Source organism: Dryobates pubescens, chromosome 14 (assembly GCF_014839835.1).
Source record: "Dryobates pubescens isolate bDryPub1 chromosome 14, bDryPub1.pri, whole genome shotgun sequence".
Taxonomy (NCBI): Eukaryota; Metazoa; Chordata; class Aves; order Piciformes; family Picidae; genus Dryobates; species Dryobates pubescens.
The window spans coordinates 23162142-23184720 of NC_071625.1; the positions used below are offsets into that span (position 1 = coordinate 23162142).

The window sequence follows — 22579 nt, forward strand, 5'->3', positions numbered from 1 at the left end:
TCAACCTTCACCTGGATACCAGCACTTCAGCTAAAAAAGCATGTCTTACAAAATGAAATTACATTGCTGAGAGAAAGAGAAATGCACTCCTAATGACCCTGTTTGAGCAGGGACATTGGACAAGATGACTTCCAGGGGTCACTTCCAACTCCAACTGTGATTCTGTGATATTCCACAATATACAGCTTCAACTCTAAACCATTCTTCTAGAAGATGGCTGAAAGTGAGTTCAAGTCTTTTCAAGCAAAGAAGAAAGTTGAATCTGAGTTTCCTATTCTCCACCAAAGCTAAAAAAATTACTAGAAGAAATAGAAGTGAGAGGAGTGTGTGAGACAGGGCTACTGTAAATGACGATCTAGTACTGCAGAACACCATTAGCTGTGCCCACAGCCACACCAGAACTATCGCTTGTGAGTATTTTCTATTGGGCTTCTGTTAAGAAATTGCACATCAAACAACCAGCATCTTTCCATACCTGAGTAAAGTCTTCTAAGGTTTTATTTTGGAAAGGACAGTGCTTTTTAGTGTGGATTTAAACATGTGTTTTATTCAGCAAGTAACCGATAAAATCTTCAATTATCCATTTCTCCCTGCTTAACCTATGTAACTTTTTATAAAGCATCTGTCAAATTACAGACTATTCCTGACAAAAAAAACCAAAAACAAACCAAACCAAAACCCTCATCCTGTGTTACAAGTCATTTCCTTGTAGGCTATGATAGTCTGAAATGGAAACAAAATTCAGTTGACCCAGGAAGCTCCTGCCAATCCCATGGAAATGAAACCCAAGTACATTATATTGGAGAGAGAGTGAGATTTTCAACAGCAACAGACCATGCACGGTCTGAGTGTCCACTTTGAAACATCTCAGCTGCTGAATGCCCAGTTTGAAATACCTCAAGTGGTCAGCATTTCCAGAGAGTGGGTCTTGTACGCATTCTGAAAACGGAGTCATCTCGGCGTGGGCACAGAAAAGTTGAGGCACCAGTAGTACTAACCACTTCTGAAAATAACTTACTGTATTATTCTATAAAAAAGTAATCATGAAACTTTTGCTCAACGTGAAACTCCCTTTAACTCTGCTGCCAACAGAACTAGGCCAACAGTACTTTTGAAAGCAACTTCCTTACAGTACTGGATTTTTTTTCCTTCAAGCAGAGGAAGTTATAATGATCCCAGTTTAGACCTGAGAGCAGTAACAAAGATCTCTTTTACCAGATATTTCTGCCACAGTATCCAAACAGACTGTAACGAAGGGCAACACCTCCTAAACCTACTGACAGTGCTAATACCTATGAAATAAATAAGCTTTTCACAGAGTTTAATTTAGCAAAACACTCCAACATATGCCAATGTGCTTTGCTGTATAAAATCCAAAGTAAAACATTTTTCAGCACAAATAGATATGACTTAATTGAGGCTGAGACACACACACAATAAGACATCAACTAATCTCTAGTAAAAGTAGAGTGTGCTATGGCACACAAAGTGATAAAAGTCTCTGTATCATATCTGCATATTTGTTTGCTACTGAAACCTCTATATTTGATGCCACACATACAGCACCTAGACATGAAAAGAGGTAGAGTGTAGGCACTTCCTCTCAGAAATGGATGCTTGCTTGACTAAATAGTAAGGCCCAGAGTATTTCCAGGCTAATTCTCTCCTTTCTGAGAAAACATATTAGTACCTGACCAGCAGGTCTTTCAACCTTAATAAATAAAATCAAAGGTCATAGTGAGGTTAATTTTTTATTTTACCAATTAAAACCTACTTAATTTTGCAGAAAGAACAACCAGAAGTTAACAAAGACACTGTAACCATTAAGCTGAAGCACTAAAAGGAGGATAAAGCATTTACAACATGCAACAGTCTTGAGATGCAAGTTAAGCTCTCCTCTGTCATAACTCTGCATCAGTTTCCTGGCATTATGGTGATATCTGTGCTCTGTTCAGCACATATCAGCACTGCTCACCATTATCTACATCCACAGGCCCAAGAAGAACAGAAATGCAGCAGGAAAACACCAAGGCTGAGGTTCATGCAGCTTTTCTTTAGAAACCAAAGGAATTTCACAGGTCATTTCCCCAGGCACTCATCCTTGCTGCTCCTCTGTGTTCTTTCTCTGCTGCTCCTCAGCTAGGATAATATGGCTTTTCACAAGGTTATACTACCTTGTACTACCTTATACTACAGGTTATACCAACCTGTTTGCCCAGAAAATGGTAGAGGAACCACACCTATATTTTCCAAGTAAGTTCAAAGCATATGTTATCTTCACACAGAAGTCTGACCAATCTCTCATAAAATAACTAATATTTTCCTGACTCTATATATACACAGATATATGTATGTGTGTACCTCCCCCTCTTCTCAGTGGATTTCAACATATGATGAAATTAAGGCTGAAAACAACATGCAGTAATAATTTTAGTGGGAAAGGATTTTCTTGTGACTAACAAGCCTCTTGCCTGCAGAGGCATGAACGTTTCTACACCACATAACAGATCATGGTTCAAAGCCCCAGGATGCTTCTGACCGTGCCTTCCACAAAACAAGGGGTGGAAGGGTTGACAATATTTAAAAACAAGGGGCTCTGCTGCTGTCCTAACTATTTTTACCTCTTAGAACTTAACAGTAGAATTTGGGAAAAAGAGATTTTTTTACAATAGTTCCCTCATAATGAACAGTGAAATATTTATTGAGGTGTTGTGAGTGCTAGTCATTGATACCTCAGAACACTTCCTAAAACTGCTACTTCAAAGTAAATAATTTATTTCAAGATTTTTAATGCCATTCACAATTTCCATAGAAGTTCCCAGGCTGCTTTACCTACCATCTCCACTAGAAGGGAAGGCCAGAAAAATAGTTCATTATTTTTTTATTATTCCAATAAATTGATTTTTCAACTTGTTAGACTCTCCCCTTTTTAAGAAGCACAGTTTCTTTTGTATTACACAAGATCCCTACTTGCACATTATGAATTCCACAGAGATAATCCACCCCCTCTTTGTTTACAAGTCAAACGTGTTAATTCCTTCTGTTGTCAATAAGCAATTCTTCTCTTATTTTAAATTGTATTGACAGGTGGAAAATAAATATCTCAGCATGAAGAGAAAGTCTGTCTCCAGTGAAAGGCATGATTGTTATGCTTTAGCAGTACACAATACTATTAGGTTTCTCACAAAAGAACTTTGCCTGTGTTGATGAACCTATTGCACTTCTCAGAGATGCTCATTCGAAGTGCACCTTCATTAAGCTAAATGCAGCAGTTACTTAGAAATTCCTCTGTTTGAGGGAAACAGGAAATGTGTTGGAAAGTCATTCCATTTGAAAAAAAACACCTTGGTAGAGACAGGACAATAATCTCTTTTCACCCCAAACCTTCAAAATTCTCTGAAGCATTACTTTGTCCAAACTGGAGGCAGCCTAACTCAGAAACCAAAGTAATGAGCCCTCATCAGAGCTTACTTGATCAGATATAATGTTTCAGTAAATGCAACTGTGTTGGTTCTGGGCTCACCCGACAATCCTGTCCACGTCTGATACAGACATAGACCATTCAAAATCTAATTACACAGGCTAGACATGCTGCATGTGGCACCACAAGAAATAGGAGTCATGGGATGGTGCATCATCAATGGCCAGGACAGAACACAGGGCTGTGACACAGGGCACAAGCACAGCAGTCACCTCGCAAAGCAGCTGTGAGTGCAGGTTCACTACAGGGGCAGTCTCACTGCCAACCCCTGGAAGTGCCACCTTCACAGGTGTCAGTACCAGTGCTTGTGCATGACCTGCTCAACTGGTCCCACTAAAAATCAGCGAGCTGTCCCTCCTAATGCAAGCAAATCCCCATTAGCAGACTGCAGCTTGCACGAGCTCTAGGAGGAGTTCAAGCAGCAGAACATGAATCAACAGGAAGATAAGACAAGACAATCCTTCACTTCAAGATAATCCAGATCTGACTTACTTCAGCTCAGTTCAGTGGTCATAGTTGCCCTGTGACACAAAAACACCCACAGAATCCAAACTTCAGTTTGCACAACCAGCAGCAACAGCTTCATGCAGACATAAATGAACACTCTTCCAGCACTGAAATGTTAACATTATTAACCTAAAATGAAAGATCTGGGCGAGGAAAAATGCCAAAGTATTTGTTTTTCAAATGTCAAATATCTAGATATTTCCAAACATAACTCTTTTCCTTTTTCACCCCTAAACCCACACAGTCTCCCAGTCCAAGTTTTTGTGTTTCTACTTTTACAAACCTTGGCACTACTGATTCCAGAATTCAGAGAAGCTAATCAGTAGCCTCAGACAGAACAACACTGGACTTCAGCTAAATAGCCAGAACACTTGCTGTACTGCAGCTGCAGCAGCAAGCAGCTCAGGGTGGAAAAACAATCCAGTTTTACAGTCAGCTTTTTAGGCAAGTATGACTGGCAGGCAACTCCACATTCGACACCTCTGTGGACAGAGCAGTGGTATGTCTTACAACAGTTGACACTGGTCCACATACATAAAGGAATGAAAGATAAATCAGATTCATAATATAGAGCTAACAGTGGGATGTTTAGAGATTTTAAATGAGAAAAACTTACGTGTTAGATTATCAGACACAGGAAAGTTAGTAGAAACAAGTAAGACTATAGCTTCCAAAGTTAACTGCTTATTGAAAATGTAGATATTTCCACATGCTCTGGATATTTTCCATTTTCTGCTAAGAGAGATAACAGACAGAGGACAACCAAGATGAAACTAAAGGAGTCTAGAAAACTCATGTCTCATGCAAGCAAAGGTCAAGTGATGTTCCCCACAAAATATCCAATTTAGCATGAATCACATCTTGATATGATATTTGAAGTGCTAACCATGTAGCATTACTAAATCTAGGACTTTCAGAGCCCATAATTCCTCAATATGACCAAAAAAACCCCAACAGACACAACACAAAAAGCCAATGCACAGCCTCATCCTCTTACACAGACAAGGCACACAAACTGCAAGTATAATGAAAACCAGCAATTCATTCTGCCTCTAGCAGGCTTCCTTTGCATAAAACCTCTTCTGTGAGTTGGCAGATCTCCTGGTTTTGGCATGAATCGCTGGTATGTGGCATTCATTCTGCTGCTTGCATACTGGTAAGTGACAGAGCTAAATCTTCCCATTGCCAGACTTTCATTTCCCACAAACTTCATGCAAAAATTCCTCCTATTATGAGGAGCTGTTACTTTGTTATCATGTGGAAAATGCGCCTATGTGCAAAAAAGGGCAATGCAATTCTCTATTGCCCGAGTCTTTCACATATGCACAAATATTTATGATTTTGAAAAGAAACAGGAATTTGTTTGATGCCTTACAATGCACCACAGATGATGGTCCCTCAGTGTGTTCTTAGATAATGCTTTTATCTTTGCCCATAGTAGGAAAGAAGTAGCTTTCTGGGGGCCTCGTGGCATTAAAGAGGCAGCTTTGAAAGAACAGGAATATAAATTGAAACAGAAGTGTTCTGAAACTAGATAGAAAGAAGTAGAAGGTTCCCTTTGGTCAGTACTTAAAACAGAACTGGTAAACTATCACACAGTTATCAGTCAGTGTGTTATTAAAGTCAATGACATGCAGAAAATATGCCTAAGATTTGTGTAGTTGAAACATGCCAGTTGGGAGAATTTTCTGCCCTTTGTACTGAAAGGCTTTTCAGTTTTGTTCAGTTCAAAATCTGGTTTTCTCTAAAAGTGACTGGGCCACTAAAGGAAGTATGTTCAGTGGAGGAGAAGTCTTTATTGGAGATTATCTTGAGACATTTGGGCAGACTGCACACTTCCAACAAACCATGGATAAAAGTTTAATCTAAAAATACTGAAGAAATACAGAATTTGAGCAATGGCATACCAAATTCACTCAAAAAACAGCTGTGAATTAGATCCACACCCACAAGTAATAAACTTTAAAAAAAAGTCTTGTGAAAATGTCACATTAATCTACCCATACAGTAAAAAGTCTACTCACCCACTGCTTACTAAGATGATTAGTAAGGAAATCACAAGTTAAACTTTATTCATCTGCTTAAGAAAAATAGGAAAGAGTTTGCAAGGTTGATTTAACTCATAAGATATTATTGTCACTTGACATTTCCATGCAATGTGTAATTTCATTCCCACTTACAGTCTGGGGAAAGCCTGTTAAAATACTTCCTTAATGTGTGAACACTTCTTTGAATTGTGTTCTTTTCATCTGCCACCTTCTCCTTAAGCCAGCTGGCTCCTTTTGTTAAGTCTTTTTTAATAAGAAAGTTCATTATATGTAATTCACAGAGAAGTTTGAGATTGTCACCTTCTATTGAGTGCTAGAACACATGCATATTTCAGAGCACTCCACAGCATTCGCTGATAATGTCAAAAACTAAGGAGGTTAGCACATATATATCCAGAGACTAATCAGAAAGACTACATCTCTCTTCTCATTTACAACCACATGAACCAGTACCCCTCTGATTTATATGCCAGACTCTTCCCATTTGCAAATGCTAACACCTTTGTGGAAACTACAGAAGCTGCTTGCATGGGAAACATCATTAGAAAGGCATTTAAATATCTTTCATCATCTAGGGTTCCATCAGCTTACTGCCCTGCTTAATCCTTTTGCTGTGGCTTTCTTATTTCTTACTTCTCCTTCTTCATTACAGATATTTCTTTACCTCTCCCCTTCTCTCCCTCTTCAACCAGTTCCCCCATTCCTGCTCTTTTTTGGTTTTTTTTTCCCAGAGCACTTGCTAACCTGTTTTTTGATTCTTTCTCTTTAGCCACTGATAGCTTCCCAGTGGCCACAATCTTTGAGGGTCTTTCCCTACTTTCTCCCTTTTATATAGCTGTAGCTCTAGTAGACTCATGGCTGTTCTTTTACTGGCATAAATAGCCATTAACATACAAAAGACCCTCAAACTAAACAAAAGCAACTGCTGTGTAGTGCATGGTTTGGGAACTAATGTAATGCAAGCAATGCCTGAAAGGGTGGCTGGGGCAGCAATGTGAGCGATGACAGGCTACCTGGTTGTTACTGTAGGCCCTACACAGAAGGTTGTGTTGTGCCATGTTCATGACAAATGCCAGACCTCTGTTCAATGTCTAAAGAGAGGTACAGGGACTGTTGTTTATTTATTTCATATTCTTTAAAAAGAGGCTGATTGCATAGTGAATATTTTGCAGATGCATCCTTATCTTACATGGCACAGAGTATAATTTGAGCAAAGGCTCTTTTTAGACCAAAAAAGCATGAGACTAAATCCTGCTAATTGCATTTGCCTTCAATAAGCTCTTTCAGTATTTCAAAGAAAGAGCAACACAAATTACTCAATGTCTGGAATGTGTGACTTACATCAGGACTGATTAAAGAAGCTCAACTTGCAAAGTTTAAGTGAGAGATGCTAAAGGTGACTTACCACTACCATCCTCAAGATTTCTGAACATACTGGGCTCTTTGATTATCAGCCAGTAATATAAGATCCAGTGCCTGAAAACTGAAACACAGCTAATGAAGAAAGAAAATATAAGGCTGAACTATTTATTCAGAGATGGGATGGATTCTCACTCACTTCAGTTGACCTTTTGCTGGGCTGTAGGTTTCAGTGTAAATTTTCTTTACATAAGCAGTTTTAGTAGCCCTGTCTTCAAATAGGTGTAATATTTTCTATATTATTTACTGACTTACTATCCTCCTGTAGACAAGACTGTAGGATCCACTCACAAAATTTATCTACATGCAAATCTTCGCTTAGTGCCTTACATGTATCTTAGCAGTTCAAACCACTTCAGGCTGGGGTCAGAGTGGCCGGAGAGCAGCCAGACAGAAAGGGACCAGGGGGTACTGGTTGACAGACAGCTGAACATGAACCAGGTGGCCAAGAAGGCCAATGGCATCCTGGCCTGCATCAAGAATAGTGTGGCCAGCAGGAGCAGGGAAGTCATTGTGCCCCTGTATTCAGCACTCGTTAGGCCACAATTTGAGTACTGTGTCCAGTTCTAGGCCCCTCAATTTAAGAAGGAAATTGAGACACTTGAATGTGTCCAGAGAAGGGCAACGAGACTGGTGAGAGGCCTCGAACATAAGCCCTATGAGGAGAGGCTGAGGGAGCTGGGGTTGCTTAGCCTGGAGAAGAGGAGGCTCAGGGGAGACCTTATTGCTGTCTACAACTACCTAAAGGGAGGTTATAGCCAGGTGCGCCAGGGGAAGTTTAGGCTTGAGGTGAGGAGAAAGTTCTTCACAGAGAGAGTAGTTAGCCATTGGAATGTGCTGCCCAGGGAGGTGGTGGAGTCACCATCCCTGGAGGTGGTCAAGAGGGGACTGGATGTGACACTTGGTGCCATGGTCTAGTAGTCATGAGATCTTGGGTGACAGGTTGAACCTGCTGATCTTTGAGGTCTCTTCCAACCTTATTGATTCTATGATTCTATGATATCACTACAATGGTTCTTGGAGATGTGATACTTCCTATTTGTTATTTCACAAAAGGCAACGTTGACATTGTGGCTATGCTGTTGTTTTCTGCCTTTTATTTCCTCTGTACACCTCTTTTCCTGGCTATTTCCTACCTTTTCTCATCACCTACCACCCTTACAGACAAGTCACATTATTTCTAGACTCTTGCAAGATCATTTCCACGATCACAGAAGGCACAAGCAACAACAGAGTATCTCCACAGGAGCTTGAGATATTCAGATGTGCATATATACTCTCAAAACACTTCTGGCACTTCTTTTTATAGAAGGGAAACTGATGCCTAGTGAACTTCAGTGACTTGCCCAAGGCCACACAGTGCAGTGGCAGTTTGAAAGCATGACTGTTCCCAGCTTCAAGGCCTCAGCAAAATCAGACTTGCCGCAACTCAGCTGGTTTCTCTCTTTCATATATTGCTATGATGAGTTCCATGTACTTCTTGAGAGAAAATGGGAAAGAAAATGAGAAAGGAAACAAATAAAATCGATGAAAATCTTAATTAAAAAAAATTTTCTAAATCTACAATTCAGACAAACAACCTCTGCATATTCTCCAAAGGCTGAAAGCTTTCATAGGTCTCAGTGTCAGCAATCATAAGGTACACACAAGTCTTACATGTGATTCTGACTGATAAAGCAAACATTCCCATTTATATTCTTGGAATTTTATCAGTACATATTTTCATCTTCATTCTTCACCAGAGCTTCAGTGTGCTATGTACTAGTGTAAATGGAAGCAAGTCATAAAGCCTGGATTTGAGTCAGAATGCTTTTTTTTTTTTTTAAAGTTTTCTTTTTAAAATTACTTTTGTCTGAAAGGAGCAAAAGCCTCTCACAATTAATTCTGCCTGCGCTGCCAAGTAAGTTATTTGAGTACCAAAAAAAGAGAAAAGTAAAAAAAAGTCTCAAGCTCTTGAATTCTTGAAAAGAAGAACAAAGAAGAGAAAGAAAAAAAGAAAAAAAATGTATACAGGGGGTGTGTGTGTGAAAAAAGTGTCCTGCATCTACGGGTAGGGGATCAGGATGAACTTTCACAATTATCTTTCATTCTTTCAGGGATTCTTTCATGTTTTGACCAAGCATTTGAGAACACGTTACCACAATACTTACTTTTAACCCAGATAGATCTTTCTCTAATGGAAAGAATCAAGAAAAGAAATACAATTGCTTGATATTCTTAATCTTCCTGAATGCTGCTCACCCAATTTTTCTTCTACTTTTGTGGGTTCCTCCTCCCTCATTATTCAGGCACACAGTTGGATCACTGAAAGCTAAATACTGATCTACTTAAATTGATAAAAATTAAAGCCTTCAGAGTGAGCTCTTCAAAGCCCACACTACTTTCTATATATACTGTATGCCTCTACATTTGAACAGGAGTTAGCAGTATTTTCTTACTGCCACACTTCTGTGGCAGAAATATGAAGAAACTGACAGATTAATATACTACAGAGAATATTTTCATACAGTAAATTACTCAGATAAAATATTCCGCTCTGGCTTTTGTTCAAAAGAGGTTGATTTATCTTTGTGCTGAAGAGCCCACACAAGACCTCTGCAGTACTTCATAGTATTTTGAAGCTGAAACAGACCATTAGGATCATCTATTCTGATCTCATGCATAGTAGAGGCCAAAGAACCTCACCCAGCAATTTCAAGCCTATAACTTACAGCTGTAAGCTTGCTCATTCTCTCAAGGTTAACATCACTAGTGTGCAGAGGGTCTGCAAAAAGGTCTATACAGCATTTAAATCCCACTTATGATCTATTTTGAAGACTGCTGAGAATTTATGAGGTCTGGGGCAGAGAGAAATTTATAGTGACTATGTGTGTACATGAGGTAACGCACCAGGTGACTGCAAACCTCCCCTAACTCTTAATGACCTTTGGGGGAGAAAATTACTACTTCCTTAAGAAAATACATAAGAAAAAAGAATACACACACATACATATGTTTGCATTTGAAATCAAATACTATGTGAATGCCACCTACTGAAACCTGGGAAATAAAAATTGTGCATGTTCACAAGAGTACTGACAAAAACTGAGACTGTCCAGAGTGCAACCTTCTCTTCAGGTGCAAGCTGTCAGTACATTTCCATGAGAATACACTAAAACAAGTTAGCTTTAAACCAGGACTGGATTTCACTTTGAATGATACTGTCCAGTTCAGTCACAACATACCAGCTTCATGCAAGAGTAACTGCACGAAATGCAATGATCTGTATTATGCAGGAAGTCAAATCAGTAGATCATGCTGATCTCTAAGAGCCTTAAAAATCTATGATCTGATAATACAAATTCTCTCACTATCAATCTTAATCCTCCATTTATATTTTAGTGTTCCTAAATGCAGGAGCAGGGTGATCCTTCTAGGACTGAGTTGCTGTAGGGCCACAACAGCTGCCCACAGCAGGTGAAGGTTACAATGACACAAGCTGCAGAAAAGCTTTTGCTGCCACCTCATGGGTTTCTCTTTCCCTCAAGAACTGCAGAAGCTGAGGAACAAAGATACTTGGATGCACTCAGATTACTGAGTACCCAAACCAAAAAAGAGCCAGCAGGGAAAAAAAAAGCATGTTGCTTAATATAGCTACTTTCCCCTCCCTGCACTGTGTTCTTTTTACAGTCAAAATTCCAGCTAGGAAATAATAACAGCCCCACATATTTGTTTTTTCCCCACTGTGTAAGATTATAGGCTATGGTCACAGGGTGGTTTCTGGAGAAATACAAAAGAACACCAATCTTTCAAAGCCATATTTTTCCAAATTTCCAAACAAGGTACATTTCCAAATTTTCATTTTTAAGACAGCTTCTTTTAAGAACAGCCTTCAGAACCAACTGGCGCATTCCAACAACGGGCTCATCAGAGCTGGCTATAAATGTCTTAAGTAATTTAAACAGTGTAAGCTCTGCAGTACAAAGGTAAGATAAAAAAAATTAATCCAACACTCTCTTCTCAAAATTTTGGCATTGATGGAAGAGCCTAATGCACAAAATGTATTTTGTTTTCTTCAGAAAAGCATTTCACAAGAACCTGATCAGTTCTCTTTGCTTCAAAAACCCAAAATTACTTGAAGAAGAAATACATGAAGTGTGACAGCATCTACCTAGCTACTTCAAGAAAACATATCTATCTTTCTCACTCTTAGCTAGAAGGTTAAATACCTATAAAACAATCCAAGAATAAGTTAAAAGAGAACATCTTTCCTAAAAGGATGAATCTTAAGCAAGGAATCTGAAGGAAAGCAAAATCAGTATTCTTGACAAAAGGAATTTGAAGCATTTTATCTCACATATCTCAAAATACAGGTTTACTTTAAACAACAGGAAAAGAACCTTCCCAAGAAGAAAGATGTAATTTTGGTGCCTGCACTGAGTTTGTGCAAGTCACCAATTAGTACCACAGACACTGGTGTAGCAACAAGGCAGACCAGTTAACAAACTACTTCTGGTAGATAAATGCCTGGGGTTAGGAAGAAACTTCCTGTGAGCATCTTGTTGTGGGGGAGTTCTTGCAGCTTCACAGGAAGCATCTGGTAGAGGCTAACATAGAAGGGTTACTGAACTTCACAGATCACTGGCCTCTCTCCATTTTCTGTAGTGTCTTCTCTCATAGCAGAAAATATGTTTGTATAGCAAGTGACAGTGAAAAGTCATTTATCTCCAGGATGGACTTTGACATTCTCCAAGAAGAAGGCAAAAAAACAAACCAACCAACATCCTGCAACCTTTAGTTGGAATTTAACTTAAAGACAAAGTAAATTCTGAGAGAATGAGGCACAGTAGGAGATTTCAAATCCAGGTAAGATTGTTCCCTTGTGTCCATAAAGAAGTATTGGATTGCTCAATTCTACTGCCATTCCTACACTGCATATAAAATTGTTTGCTACTTGCTTCCCATGAGCACTGTCACAGATAAATGGGCTCAGAAGGGGAAAAAAAAAGGTCTGATTCTTCATGCAGGTCCCTACAACATAGGCCATAGCTTTGTCCACTAGGAGGTGAGAGCAACCTAACAAAACCACAACTCCTGTGTGAAGGGAGGTAGGATGTGCAAGGAAATACCTTGACACTTGCCTTTCCTAGACAAGAACAGGACAGCAATTGAAAGGATAGCAAGTCAAAGCTTCATCTTGCTCATTTCCTGTCCTTCATGCCATCCCTTACTCAAGCAGGTTGCAAAGTGTCAGTCTAGCCTATACACTACAGCCTATTCTCAGAGCAAGTATTTTGATTATTTTTATGAAGCACAATGTTCTGTAACACCATGGAAACTAACAAAGCATGAGAATTTTAGAAGCACAAGTGTCAGCAGGTTTTTTTTCTGATTCCCATATCAATCACAGCATGGTCATTTCATGCACAAGCACGTTGTTAAAATGTTAAGACCCATGTTATGGTATGGTATTGCAGGAATCCTGCATTTAAACTTTCTGTGAAAAATAAACTAGGAAATAAATAAGCAGATATAAAGAGCAAAAGAAGAAAATTAACCAAACCATTTGATATTTAAACACAGCTACAGTCCATCCTTATACTGGAGTTTGCACCATTCCAAGTAGGAGGAGTTTAAGGTCAAGGACAGAGAAACTGCCACGGAAAGATCCCCTGCTCTCAGCAATGAAAGAACTTGAAATGTTGAAGTTTGACTCTTACAGGTTGCTGCAATGTGTTTAGAAAGCCACTGCAGGTAATAGTGGATATTCCACAGAAACTCATGAACCAACTGTTTATTAAAAGGCTGCCAATAGTTTCATAAAATTTGGCTAACAGTTGTGTGCTCCACGCTCCTTCCTATGTCAACAAGGGTCAGCAATGTTTAGGGTGATTCCTGTTTAATACCATATTAAAAGAGCAATGAGAGAAGTCAAAGTGATGTGGGTAATCTCAAAGAGCTAAATGTACACTGAAAAAAGGTCCCACATTACCAACTACTGTTTAGCTAGTATTTAACAGGCATCACAACACAAGTGGATCCCAAGAAACCTGGAGAAGAGAAAGCAATTGGTAAAGGGAGGACATTGTACATGCGAGATGCAGTGCAGCACACATGAAAAGCACAGAGATGGCTCTGGGGCAAGGGGAACAAACAGGATCAGCAGCCAGAGCTAAGGTAAACGCTGCTGGCAGAGAGCAGATTATACAACAGGAAACAAGCGGACAAGCAGGAAAAGCCAGAGCTGTAAAGGGCTAACTTAATCTGGGGCACATGCCAAAGAATCCTATCACTAACAGTCTGTAAGACCCAGGGGCCTGCCCTGTACATACTGGTGAGCAGAAAAATCCATCAAAGTGTGGAGAAAGATACAAGGAATTCTCATGCAGGCCCCGATACTGCTATGGGAAAATCACGGCTATGTAATACAGATGGCAAACAGCCACAGGTAGCAGCTGACTACAGTATTTTAGAGCAAGTTTTAGAAGAAAAGCAGCTACTTTTTTCCCCCCAAATAAGATAAGAGTTCAGGTGCAATAACTGCTTCCCACCCAGCTACTCTACACCTCACAGTGGGAATGTGATGTGTTGTTTGAAGATCCAGACATCAAGGAAGCATCTTATTCTCTACTAGAAAACCTGTTTTTCAGAAGTTATAAACTAAGAAATCAGGTCTGCAGATTAATCTCCAGCCTTTCCAATTATCTTCCATTTGTACTGGACATTCCTCCCAGTCCCACATAGCCTTGGCTCCAGCCCAGACAAAAGCAATGGAAAGAGCAAGATGCTGGGCTGGAAGCCTGGAGATGAGAATGAGTTAGTCTGCTTCACTTCAGTATCTTACAGCAGAAGTGTCAATACAGGGCTTGAAGTTCAATACTAGGAGCATTACAGTTAAGAGACATTGACAAACAAGTACTGACTTAGTGAAGTCTTCTTTTCAATCACACTACTAAAGCTCTGAAACAGACTGAGGCTAAATGTGGAAGATGCATTTTACAGTAGAATTCAGATGATTTTTCTTGCTTTATAACTGATTTCAAGCAGTATCGCCTTCAAATTCACATATCTGTTAGGACTCCAACCTAACAAAGGATATAAGCATATGCTTAAGATTTAAAATATACAGACCAGTCTGAACACTGGTGGACCACTCAAGACTTTCAGTGTATACTTTGCTTCAGTATTTTGCTAGGTTGGGCTACAGAGCATCTGAGAGTGTTTTGAGCACAGGGAGGATGTACTGAATCCAAGTGTGCAAAGTCTGTTTTTCTATTTGCATGGGGGTTTTATATAGAATCATAGAATTGTCTTGGTTGGAAAGGACCTTTAAGATCATCAATTCCAACCATTATCTAACTTCCAAGTCTGGGGCTAAACCATGTCCCTCAGCACCACATCTATGCATCTTTTAAACACCTTCAGGGATGGTGATTCAACCACCTCCCTGGGAAGCCTGTTCCAGTGTTTGACAACTCTTCCAGTGAAGAATTTTTTTCTAATAACCAACATAAATTTCCCCTGGTGCAGCTCAGGGCTGTTTCCTAAAGTAACATTTTTACATGTTTCTATATCACAATTACATTCTTGAAAGAAGAGAAAAATGCAAACTTTAGACACTGTCAGTATCTAATCAGTAGAAAGCTTAAAATAAACATAAAACTCATCTTCCTTTTTAAACTTATTAAATAAAACGAGCTTTTTTGTTGTTTCCCCTTGACATTCAATTTGGTGAACCTGATTTTCACCTTTCAGACAGAGATCCTTTATCTCTTTGCCAACATTTGCTCACAACATGACATCATGAAGATGCTCAATGCTAAAAGTCTGCAATTCTCATTGGACAGGGAGGTCTTAATTTCCAATTTCAGTTCCTGCACCTCAACAAGGTTATTTGAAAAATAAAAGGCTTTCAGCTCAGATGCATTAATAGTATTCTTCACCTAAGTTAACATCAGTTCACAGAAACTCTGCCTTATTTTGCTAGAGATTGTACATGTTCATAAATGAGCAGTGCTTGACCTGAATATTTAACACCAGCTCTTTCTTTTCAGAAATCTATATAGGACTAAAACAAAATAGATGTAAAGGTATTAGTGCACTAAGCAATAGAATCACTCACAAAATGAAGACTTGGTTAATTGCATTTTTGGCAACAAATTTCACATTAGTCTAAGTATCTCACTTTTACAACACATTGTGAACAAAGGATTCCTTAAAGGAAAGAGACTTGAGAATCACTGTGGTTATAGCTAACTTAAGATGAATCTCCAGAGTGCAGCAGAAATGAACAAGATGTTAGGCAGCACAAAGAAAGAGGAGGCTCACAGACATTTCAGATTGTTTCAATTCCATAGTGAAATACTTTTCTTCATGTAAGGTCTGTTATTATTTACAATTCCAAGTTAAAAATCCATACTTTCGTATTACCTCTCACTAGGATTTCCAAGACACTTCACAGCTTTAAGTAAAGCTTACATGGAAAGGAGTAATTTTAAATTACTATTCTCGACTGCAAACAGATTTTCAAGAGGACTATCTGCATAAGTTGAAATCAATGTGAATCTGCCCAGAAATATCAAGTATTAAATCTTCCTATTATTAATATGAAATAGAAGTATACTGTTATTAGTATTATTACTTTGCAGAAAGTAGTAAAACTAATTGTTCAAGGTCATGGAGAAGTAGATTGATTGCTACATTCTGTCCTACATTTCAGAATGTGGGACCATGTGATGACAGGCTATAAACCTTTAGATCTTCAAAGTCATCTGAATTGTAATTTATTTTCATGAAACCCATTCCCTCCATTTTCCAGATTCCTCTGATCACTACTTATTGCAAAGCTACAATGTTTAACTATTTAATTGAACCCTTCCTCTCTTGTCAGTTTCTCTAACAGTCATTCGTATTTCTCAGAACAGCTGTGTCCAGTGAGATTACTTTATCTTTCCAGAACAGAAAATCAAAACTTATGGGGGAAAATACCAAGTTAACAGGACATTCTGAATACAATTAATGCATAGGAGGGAAAAAAAAAAAAGAAAAGAAAAAAGCCAAGAACACCAAACATGAGAACTGCATCAAACTAAAAGGCTCTGTTGTTATTCACAGAAGGTAGTCCTCATGTAAGTTAAATATGACGAGCAAATGATTAAGAAGTACACAGGGCTCTACAGACAGAATAAATTTAACTACAGCAGCACAGTAATGAACAGTAATCAACAGCAGCATCAGTACGTGCACTGGCTTGCAGCTATGCTGTCTTTACCCAGAAACAGATAAATTCCATTTAAGCAGGCCTGAAGTGAGTCAGTAGGTAGACAGCAGCCTTCTAAAAAGAGTTAGGGTACAGAAAGAATAGTGCCAATTCAACAGGATGCATTCTCCATCTAAAATTACTGTTGAAATGAAACCCAGTGTTTGATTTAGTTCTGAAACTTTCAAACATCAAGTCAAAATAGAAGTGTGAAAGATCTAGTGTGGTATTTATTCATGAGTAAGCAGTTTAGTCTGATGTCCCTGATATCCAACTTAAAACCCTCTGTTTTCTCTAATAAAGTTTTCTCAGTTGTTTTAATTATAGGAAATACTATTTTTCTCTTTTGGATTATGATACAGTTACAATGTTCCTACACAGGAACCATTATTCACCCAAATGAGCTTCATTTCAATGGTGGTGAAGTAAGTAATTCCTGTAACCATTATTTACCTTCCCCAAGAGTTGAGAGACTTAGCCAGTGTTTGCAAAGCATCTGTCTGAAGAAAGGTGACATAGGTAACTAGTGACATAGGTGACTATAAATCATGGAATATCCTGAGCCAATTCCTGCCTACAAGTCTGGCACATCTTCCTATCAGCAGCCCTCTGGTTTCTTGATCAAACAAGTAGTTTTGTTCCCTCTTTATCCTGTGTAACACTACCACCATCTGTTTGCAAAGCTTCAATTCAAAATCATTCTGGGAGGATTTTACATCTTCCATAACCAGCGTAAGAGCTCTTTGTTCTCTGGATGGTTTAACTGGAGAGGACTTCAGGCAACTCAAGGATCATGCACAGATCAAAGTACAGATAAAGAGACCAATTTCTTTTCAGTGCTTTTTAGAACGTAAATGGCAGTACGGCTTACTCCCGATCTTCCTCTGCCCCCTAGTGATCTTTCGTTTTCACTCCACCTGAACAATCATGTGGCTGCTAGAGCTTACATGCACACGAAAGTGCTGAAACATGAAACTCTTTCTTTTCTACACCCTTTACAAGTGTTCTTCGTATTGCTCTCCCCTAAACAGGTCAGAAAACACAGAACCTCTTCTAGCCCTACAGTGCTAATAGGCAGGAAGTGATTTTTACTCAAGAGGGAACACCCACAAATGGACACACAATAAAATCCCTTTCCACATGTCAAAGTAAACATAAATTTGTTAACATTACATTTCTCTCCTTCAGTAAAGCTCTTAAGTTAGAAAAAAAAAATCACACACAGGTTCTTTCACAAATACCATTTAATTGTTAAAAGAAATAAAAATAAAAATATGGTGTTTGCTGCCTACAAAGCATCTCACCTACAGCACCAGAGCAAACCCACTACCACACCTAAGAAAACAGGGAGAAGTGACCCCGGTAGATCTTTTGATCTAAGTTAGCATCAGATACATTTCCAGGAAGTCCCTCCATGACACCACATTAAACTGCAGCCAGTCCAGCAAACACTACTGGACTGCATTTAATATACATTTGATAAATGCATTTACCAGTAAATGTTTTCAGGATTGGGCTCGTGGAGAATAGCAATTAAGAGAGGAAACAGACATTGCTTGTTGTACTAACTTTGCCTTTTCAGTTATTTATCTTCAGATGTAAGTGGAACTTCTCTTGTGTACTTGCTATGAAAATGTTTGGTACTACCTCCAAAAAACAGTGCTGTCCAATATCCAAAGGACCAAAATACTTTGTTTTACAAGCACTATTTCTGTGGTGGTATCACAACAGAATTCTTTGCTTATACAAAGCCTGGCAGTGAAACCTCTCAGAAGTTGGACGGTTACCATTTCTTTAAGGAAAGTTAAACAAATTGCAAGTGGGACAGGAACAAGAATGCAGAAACAGATTAGCTAACATTGGCACAAAATTCAATTAATATTTTGCCTCAGAACATGAAGGCAAAGTGTGATAGATGAGTAATAATTCTAGAAAAAGAAATCATCACATGTGTGTTGGAGGCAAGAGCTGAACAGCCAAGTATGGCAGATCAGATGATGCTAATCCTGTAATGCCACAAGTATTCATTCCAAAGGTAACATGTCACAGAAACCCTGTATCTTTCCTGATGGCACTGTGTAAGGAACCTAACTTGAAGTCCAGGTGAAGTAGTCAGGGGAGTGAAAACAAAATCTCATAAGACTGAGAAGCTTCACTCACTTGTGTGTTCCATGTACACTGGTACATACATCTGCAAGGAAATTAGTAGAAGTGAAGACAACTATTGTAAGGAAAAAGCTAACACCATAACACCAGACCAAAGAGTTATAAACTACAGATACAAGTCTGGAATAATTTTTCAGTAGGGCAATGGGATGGACTATGTTAAAAGGTCATGCTTGGAAATTCTGTAACTATGATTCCACAGGGAAGTTGGGCCTGCTAAAATGAGTGTTGCAGTCTACAGCTATTTTCAGTCACATGATAGAACTTATCTGTAACAATGACCATGGATATTTCATCAAGAGTAATACAGGATAGAATGCTAAGTGTGGTACTTTTGGTGTCTGAAGGGACAAAATTATTTTGAGGTTGTCATTAAAGACTAATGTGTCAGGAGCAGGTAAGTGAGGAAGATGGTGACATTTTCTAAGAGTATAAAGCTTGGACTTCCAACTGCAGACCTGCAACAGCAGAGCTTAAGGTGCCTTTCACCCCTCCAAAAGGGAATGCAACAAGGGCTTCTACTGAATGGTGAAATTAATCAAGGCTTTTAACTTTTGTACAAATAACTCATTTCTGTCAATCATTCTGCAGACTTGGGAGTAAAAGAATTCATTCCTTTCACCGTACTTCCATGTATTGCTTATGGTAAAGTAGTAGAGAAGGTGACTGCAAATGCAGAAGAAACAGAACTGGTTAAACCAGTTTTATCTCAAAGGGAATCCCCAGCTGACTGTTCAGATAAGCTTTCCATTTCCTCTACTCAGATAGAAAGAACATGTCAGCTGACAGCAGTATGGATAAAAAGGAGAGAAAAGTACCACACTAGATAAAGAGAAAAGCATTCATCTTGATTGTACATAAACCTTGGCTTAGTTGAGTGCAAGATCTATAACAAATCACAAAACTTGTGTTTCAGAGGATTATCGTTCTTCACTGTCCACACATAATTGAAACTATTCATGTTTTGAAGCTTTACATTTTTATTTTTTCCCTAATGAAAAATGTATCACATATCTCAGAAGAGAAAGGAGATGCCTAATGTTTGCCCCTGAAAAGTCGCTTTGCTACTGTGAAATAGCAGTAACAAGACTGTTAACAGCAAGCACATATTTAAGGTACCCCACCTTGCAAATATCCTAATTGAAGCACCCTAGAAGGGCCTGATTTTCAGCAGAGACAGTAGTTTAAAAATTTACATTCCCTAACAGATGTGTCAGGGTTTATACTCAAAATCATTAGCATTCATGTATCTTGCCCTAAACCTCAAATAAAGCACAAAGAAGCAGTATTAGAATGAAAAGTCATTTTATTCACCCACTTAAGAGGCCACCTCCATCTTGTTCAGCAATGTAAAAGTATTTACAAGCTGTAGGGTTACAACCACTGGAACACAAGTATCCTTGAATATTACAAAAGCTGGGACAATATTTGCCTGGTATTTACATTTTCACTGAATTCAGCATTAAGACAATGAACTGAATGGAATGAAAACACCCTGGTCTAGCCAGAAGAGCTAAGAAGATAGATATTGACAGTAGGCCAAGTCAAAATGCATAGGCCTAGGACTCATCTGTCAGATTCAAAATGCACTACAAGAGAGAATATACTCACTGAAACTTTCCACAAGGTCAAGGGCAACATGAGTAGCAATATCCATTCCAGTATTTATGTAAGACTGGCAGTTTTTCAAAGATGAAAGAGAAGAGTCCACACCATTGAATGAGATCCTTGCACCACCCGGCATCTTGAAATTATTACTCTAGAAATAACAGATAAAACAATTTGAATGCAGCTCACACCCAAAGAACTTGAGAGAGAAAACAGAAGTACAGACTGTCAACAGAAGCAGTGTCGACAGAAACAGTGAAACATCAGAGAGCAAGAATGAAACCTTATCTCCCAAAATGTCAGTAATTTCAATTCACCTCCTGTTCAATATTAAGCAAAACTACATCACAAAAAAAGCAACTTTTCAACTACTCATTCCTATTGCTAAACCATAATGAAGTTCAAACTTAGTGCTTACATCCACTTGAAAATTACTGTTCTATTTCGGATCCAAAGAAGCCCACATGCCCCCAACTTCTCTGTGTTTTCTAAGTAGGTTATCAATTAGACTGGAAAGAAATACAACTTCTCACATCCAATTCAGCCTCATCAGCTGCAAGCCTGTTTCAACAGCTGGCTCTTGGGAAAAAAAAAGGACTCTAACAAAGAGCCACTCTTCTAAGAATATACTTATGACTAAAATATCTAGCACTATTCTTAAATAAAAGCCCACCTTAAAATGCTGTCTACCAGAGTGCCAAATAGAACAGAGAAAGCTTTGCCCAGGCCCAAGCTTTGCATATCCCAATGCTCTCCCTCTACTACTTAAGCTGGAACTCCAGAAGTAAATCCTGTGCCCACCCTAACCTGAACACTGACACATTCCCCACAAATATCATAGAATCATAGGATCACAGATTGGTAGGTATTGGAAGTGATCTCTGGAGATCATCTAGTTCAACCACCCTACTAACACAGGTATGCCTAGATCAGGTTGCACAGGAACATGTCCAGGCAGGTTTTGAAAGTCTCCAGAGAAGACTCCACAGCCTCTATGGACAGCTTGTTCCAGTGCTCCACCACCCTCAAAGGAATAAAGTTTCTCTTTATGTTCAAGTGAACCCCGCCCTGTGTTCTAGTTTGTAGCCGTTGCCCTTGTCTTATCAGTGGCCACCACTGGAAAGTGTCCAGCCCCATCCTCATGACCTCTGCTCTTCAGCTATTTATTTTCCAGACTGAAGAGCCTCTTCTCCTAAATGAGATGTTCCAGTCCCCTAATCATCTTTGTGGCACTCCATTAGATTCTTCAGTAGCTCTGTGCCCCTCTTGAACTCTGGAGCCCAGAACTGGACACAATCCTCCAGATGCAACCTCACCAGGGCAGAGTAGCAGGGTAGAACCTCCCCTGATCTGCTGGCCATGGTTTCAATGCACCCTTCTTGGACACAAGGGCGCACTGCTGGCTGAGAGTGAACTTGTCCACCAGCACTCTGCAGAGCTGCTTTCCAGGAGGTCAGCCCCTAACCCTGACTGATGCAAAGGGTTATTCCTCCCCAGGTACAAGACTCTACACATGCCCTTGTTTAACTTCATGAGGTTCATCTCTGCCCAATTCTCCAACCTGTCCAGGTCTCGCTGAGTTGCAGCACAGCCTCCTAGCGTATCAGTCACCCCTCCCAGTTTTGTATCATCAACAAACTCACTAAGAGTACACTGTTCCTTCATCCAGGTTACTGATGAAGATGTTGAAAAAGAATGGACCCAGTACTGACCCCTGGGGAACACCACTAGCCACAGCCTTCATGTAGACCCTGCACTAGATGACAACCCTCTGTGCTCTGTCATTCAGCCAGTGTTCAATCCACCATGCAAACTGAAACCAGAATACCTGCTTGTCATGCTGTCTTCCCTCCTAAAGTTTTTTTTACATACTTTTAAGTTTTTTCCATCTTAGCAAGACTGTTTGTATAGAACCTCTGTGATCCAGGTAAACACTATTAACCAGCCACATAAAATCATATTAGCAGCTTTATCTTTCTGGGCCCATTTAGTGTATCAAAGTTAACAGTAAGAACCCAATTTCCTCTTGAACGTGGTTAATCTCACTGAGACTGCCTACTGTTCTTTTGGAAATTTCACAGACACACACTGTGAAAGGCAGGAATCTGATAA

The 22579-nt window shown here is 39.2% G+C and overlaps 1 protein-coding gene across 1 annotated transcript in view; it reads right to left on the reverse strand.

The window, feature by feature from the left end:
- The window catches only part of NSMCE2 (NSE2 (MMS21) homolog, SMC5-SMC6 complex SUMO ligase), a 126576-nt gene extending 105962 nt beyond the window's left edge, over window positions 1-20614 (reverse strand). The window contains exon 1 of the mRNA XM_009910646.2: window positions 20471-20614. Coding sequence (XP_009908948.1) covers window positions 20471-20603 — 133 coding nt within the window. The 5' untranslated portion in view covers window positions 20604-20614. The remainder of the gene's footprint in view (window positions 1-20470) is intronic.
- Between the last annotated feature and the right edge of the window lie 1965 nt (window positions 20615-22579).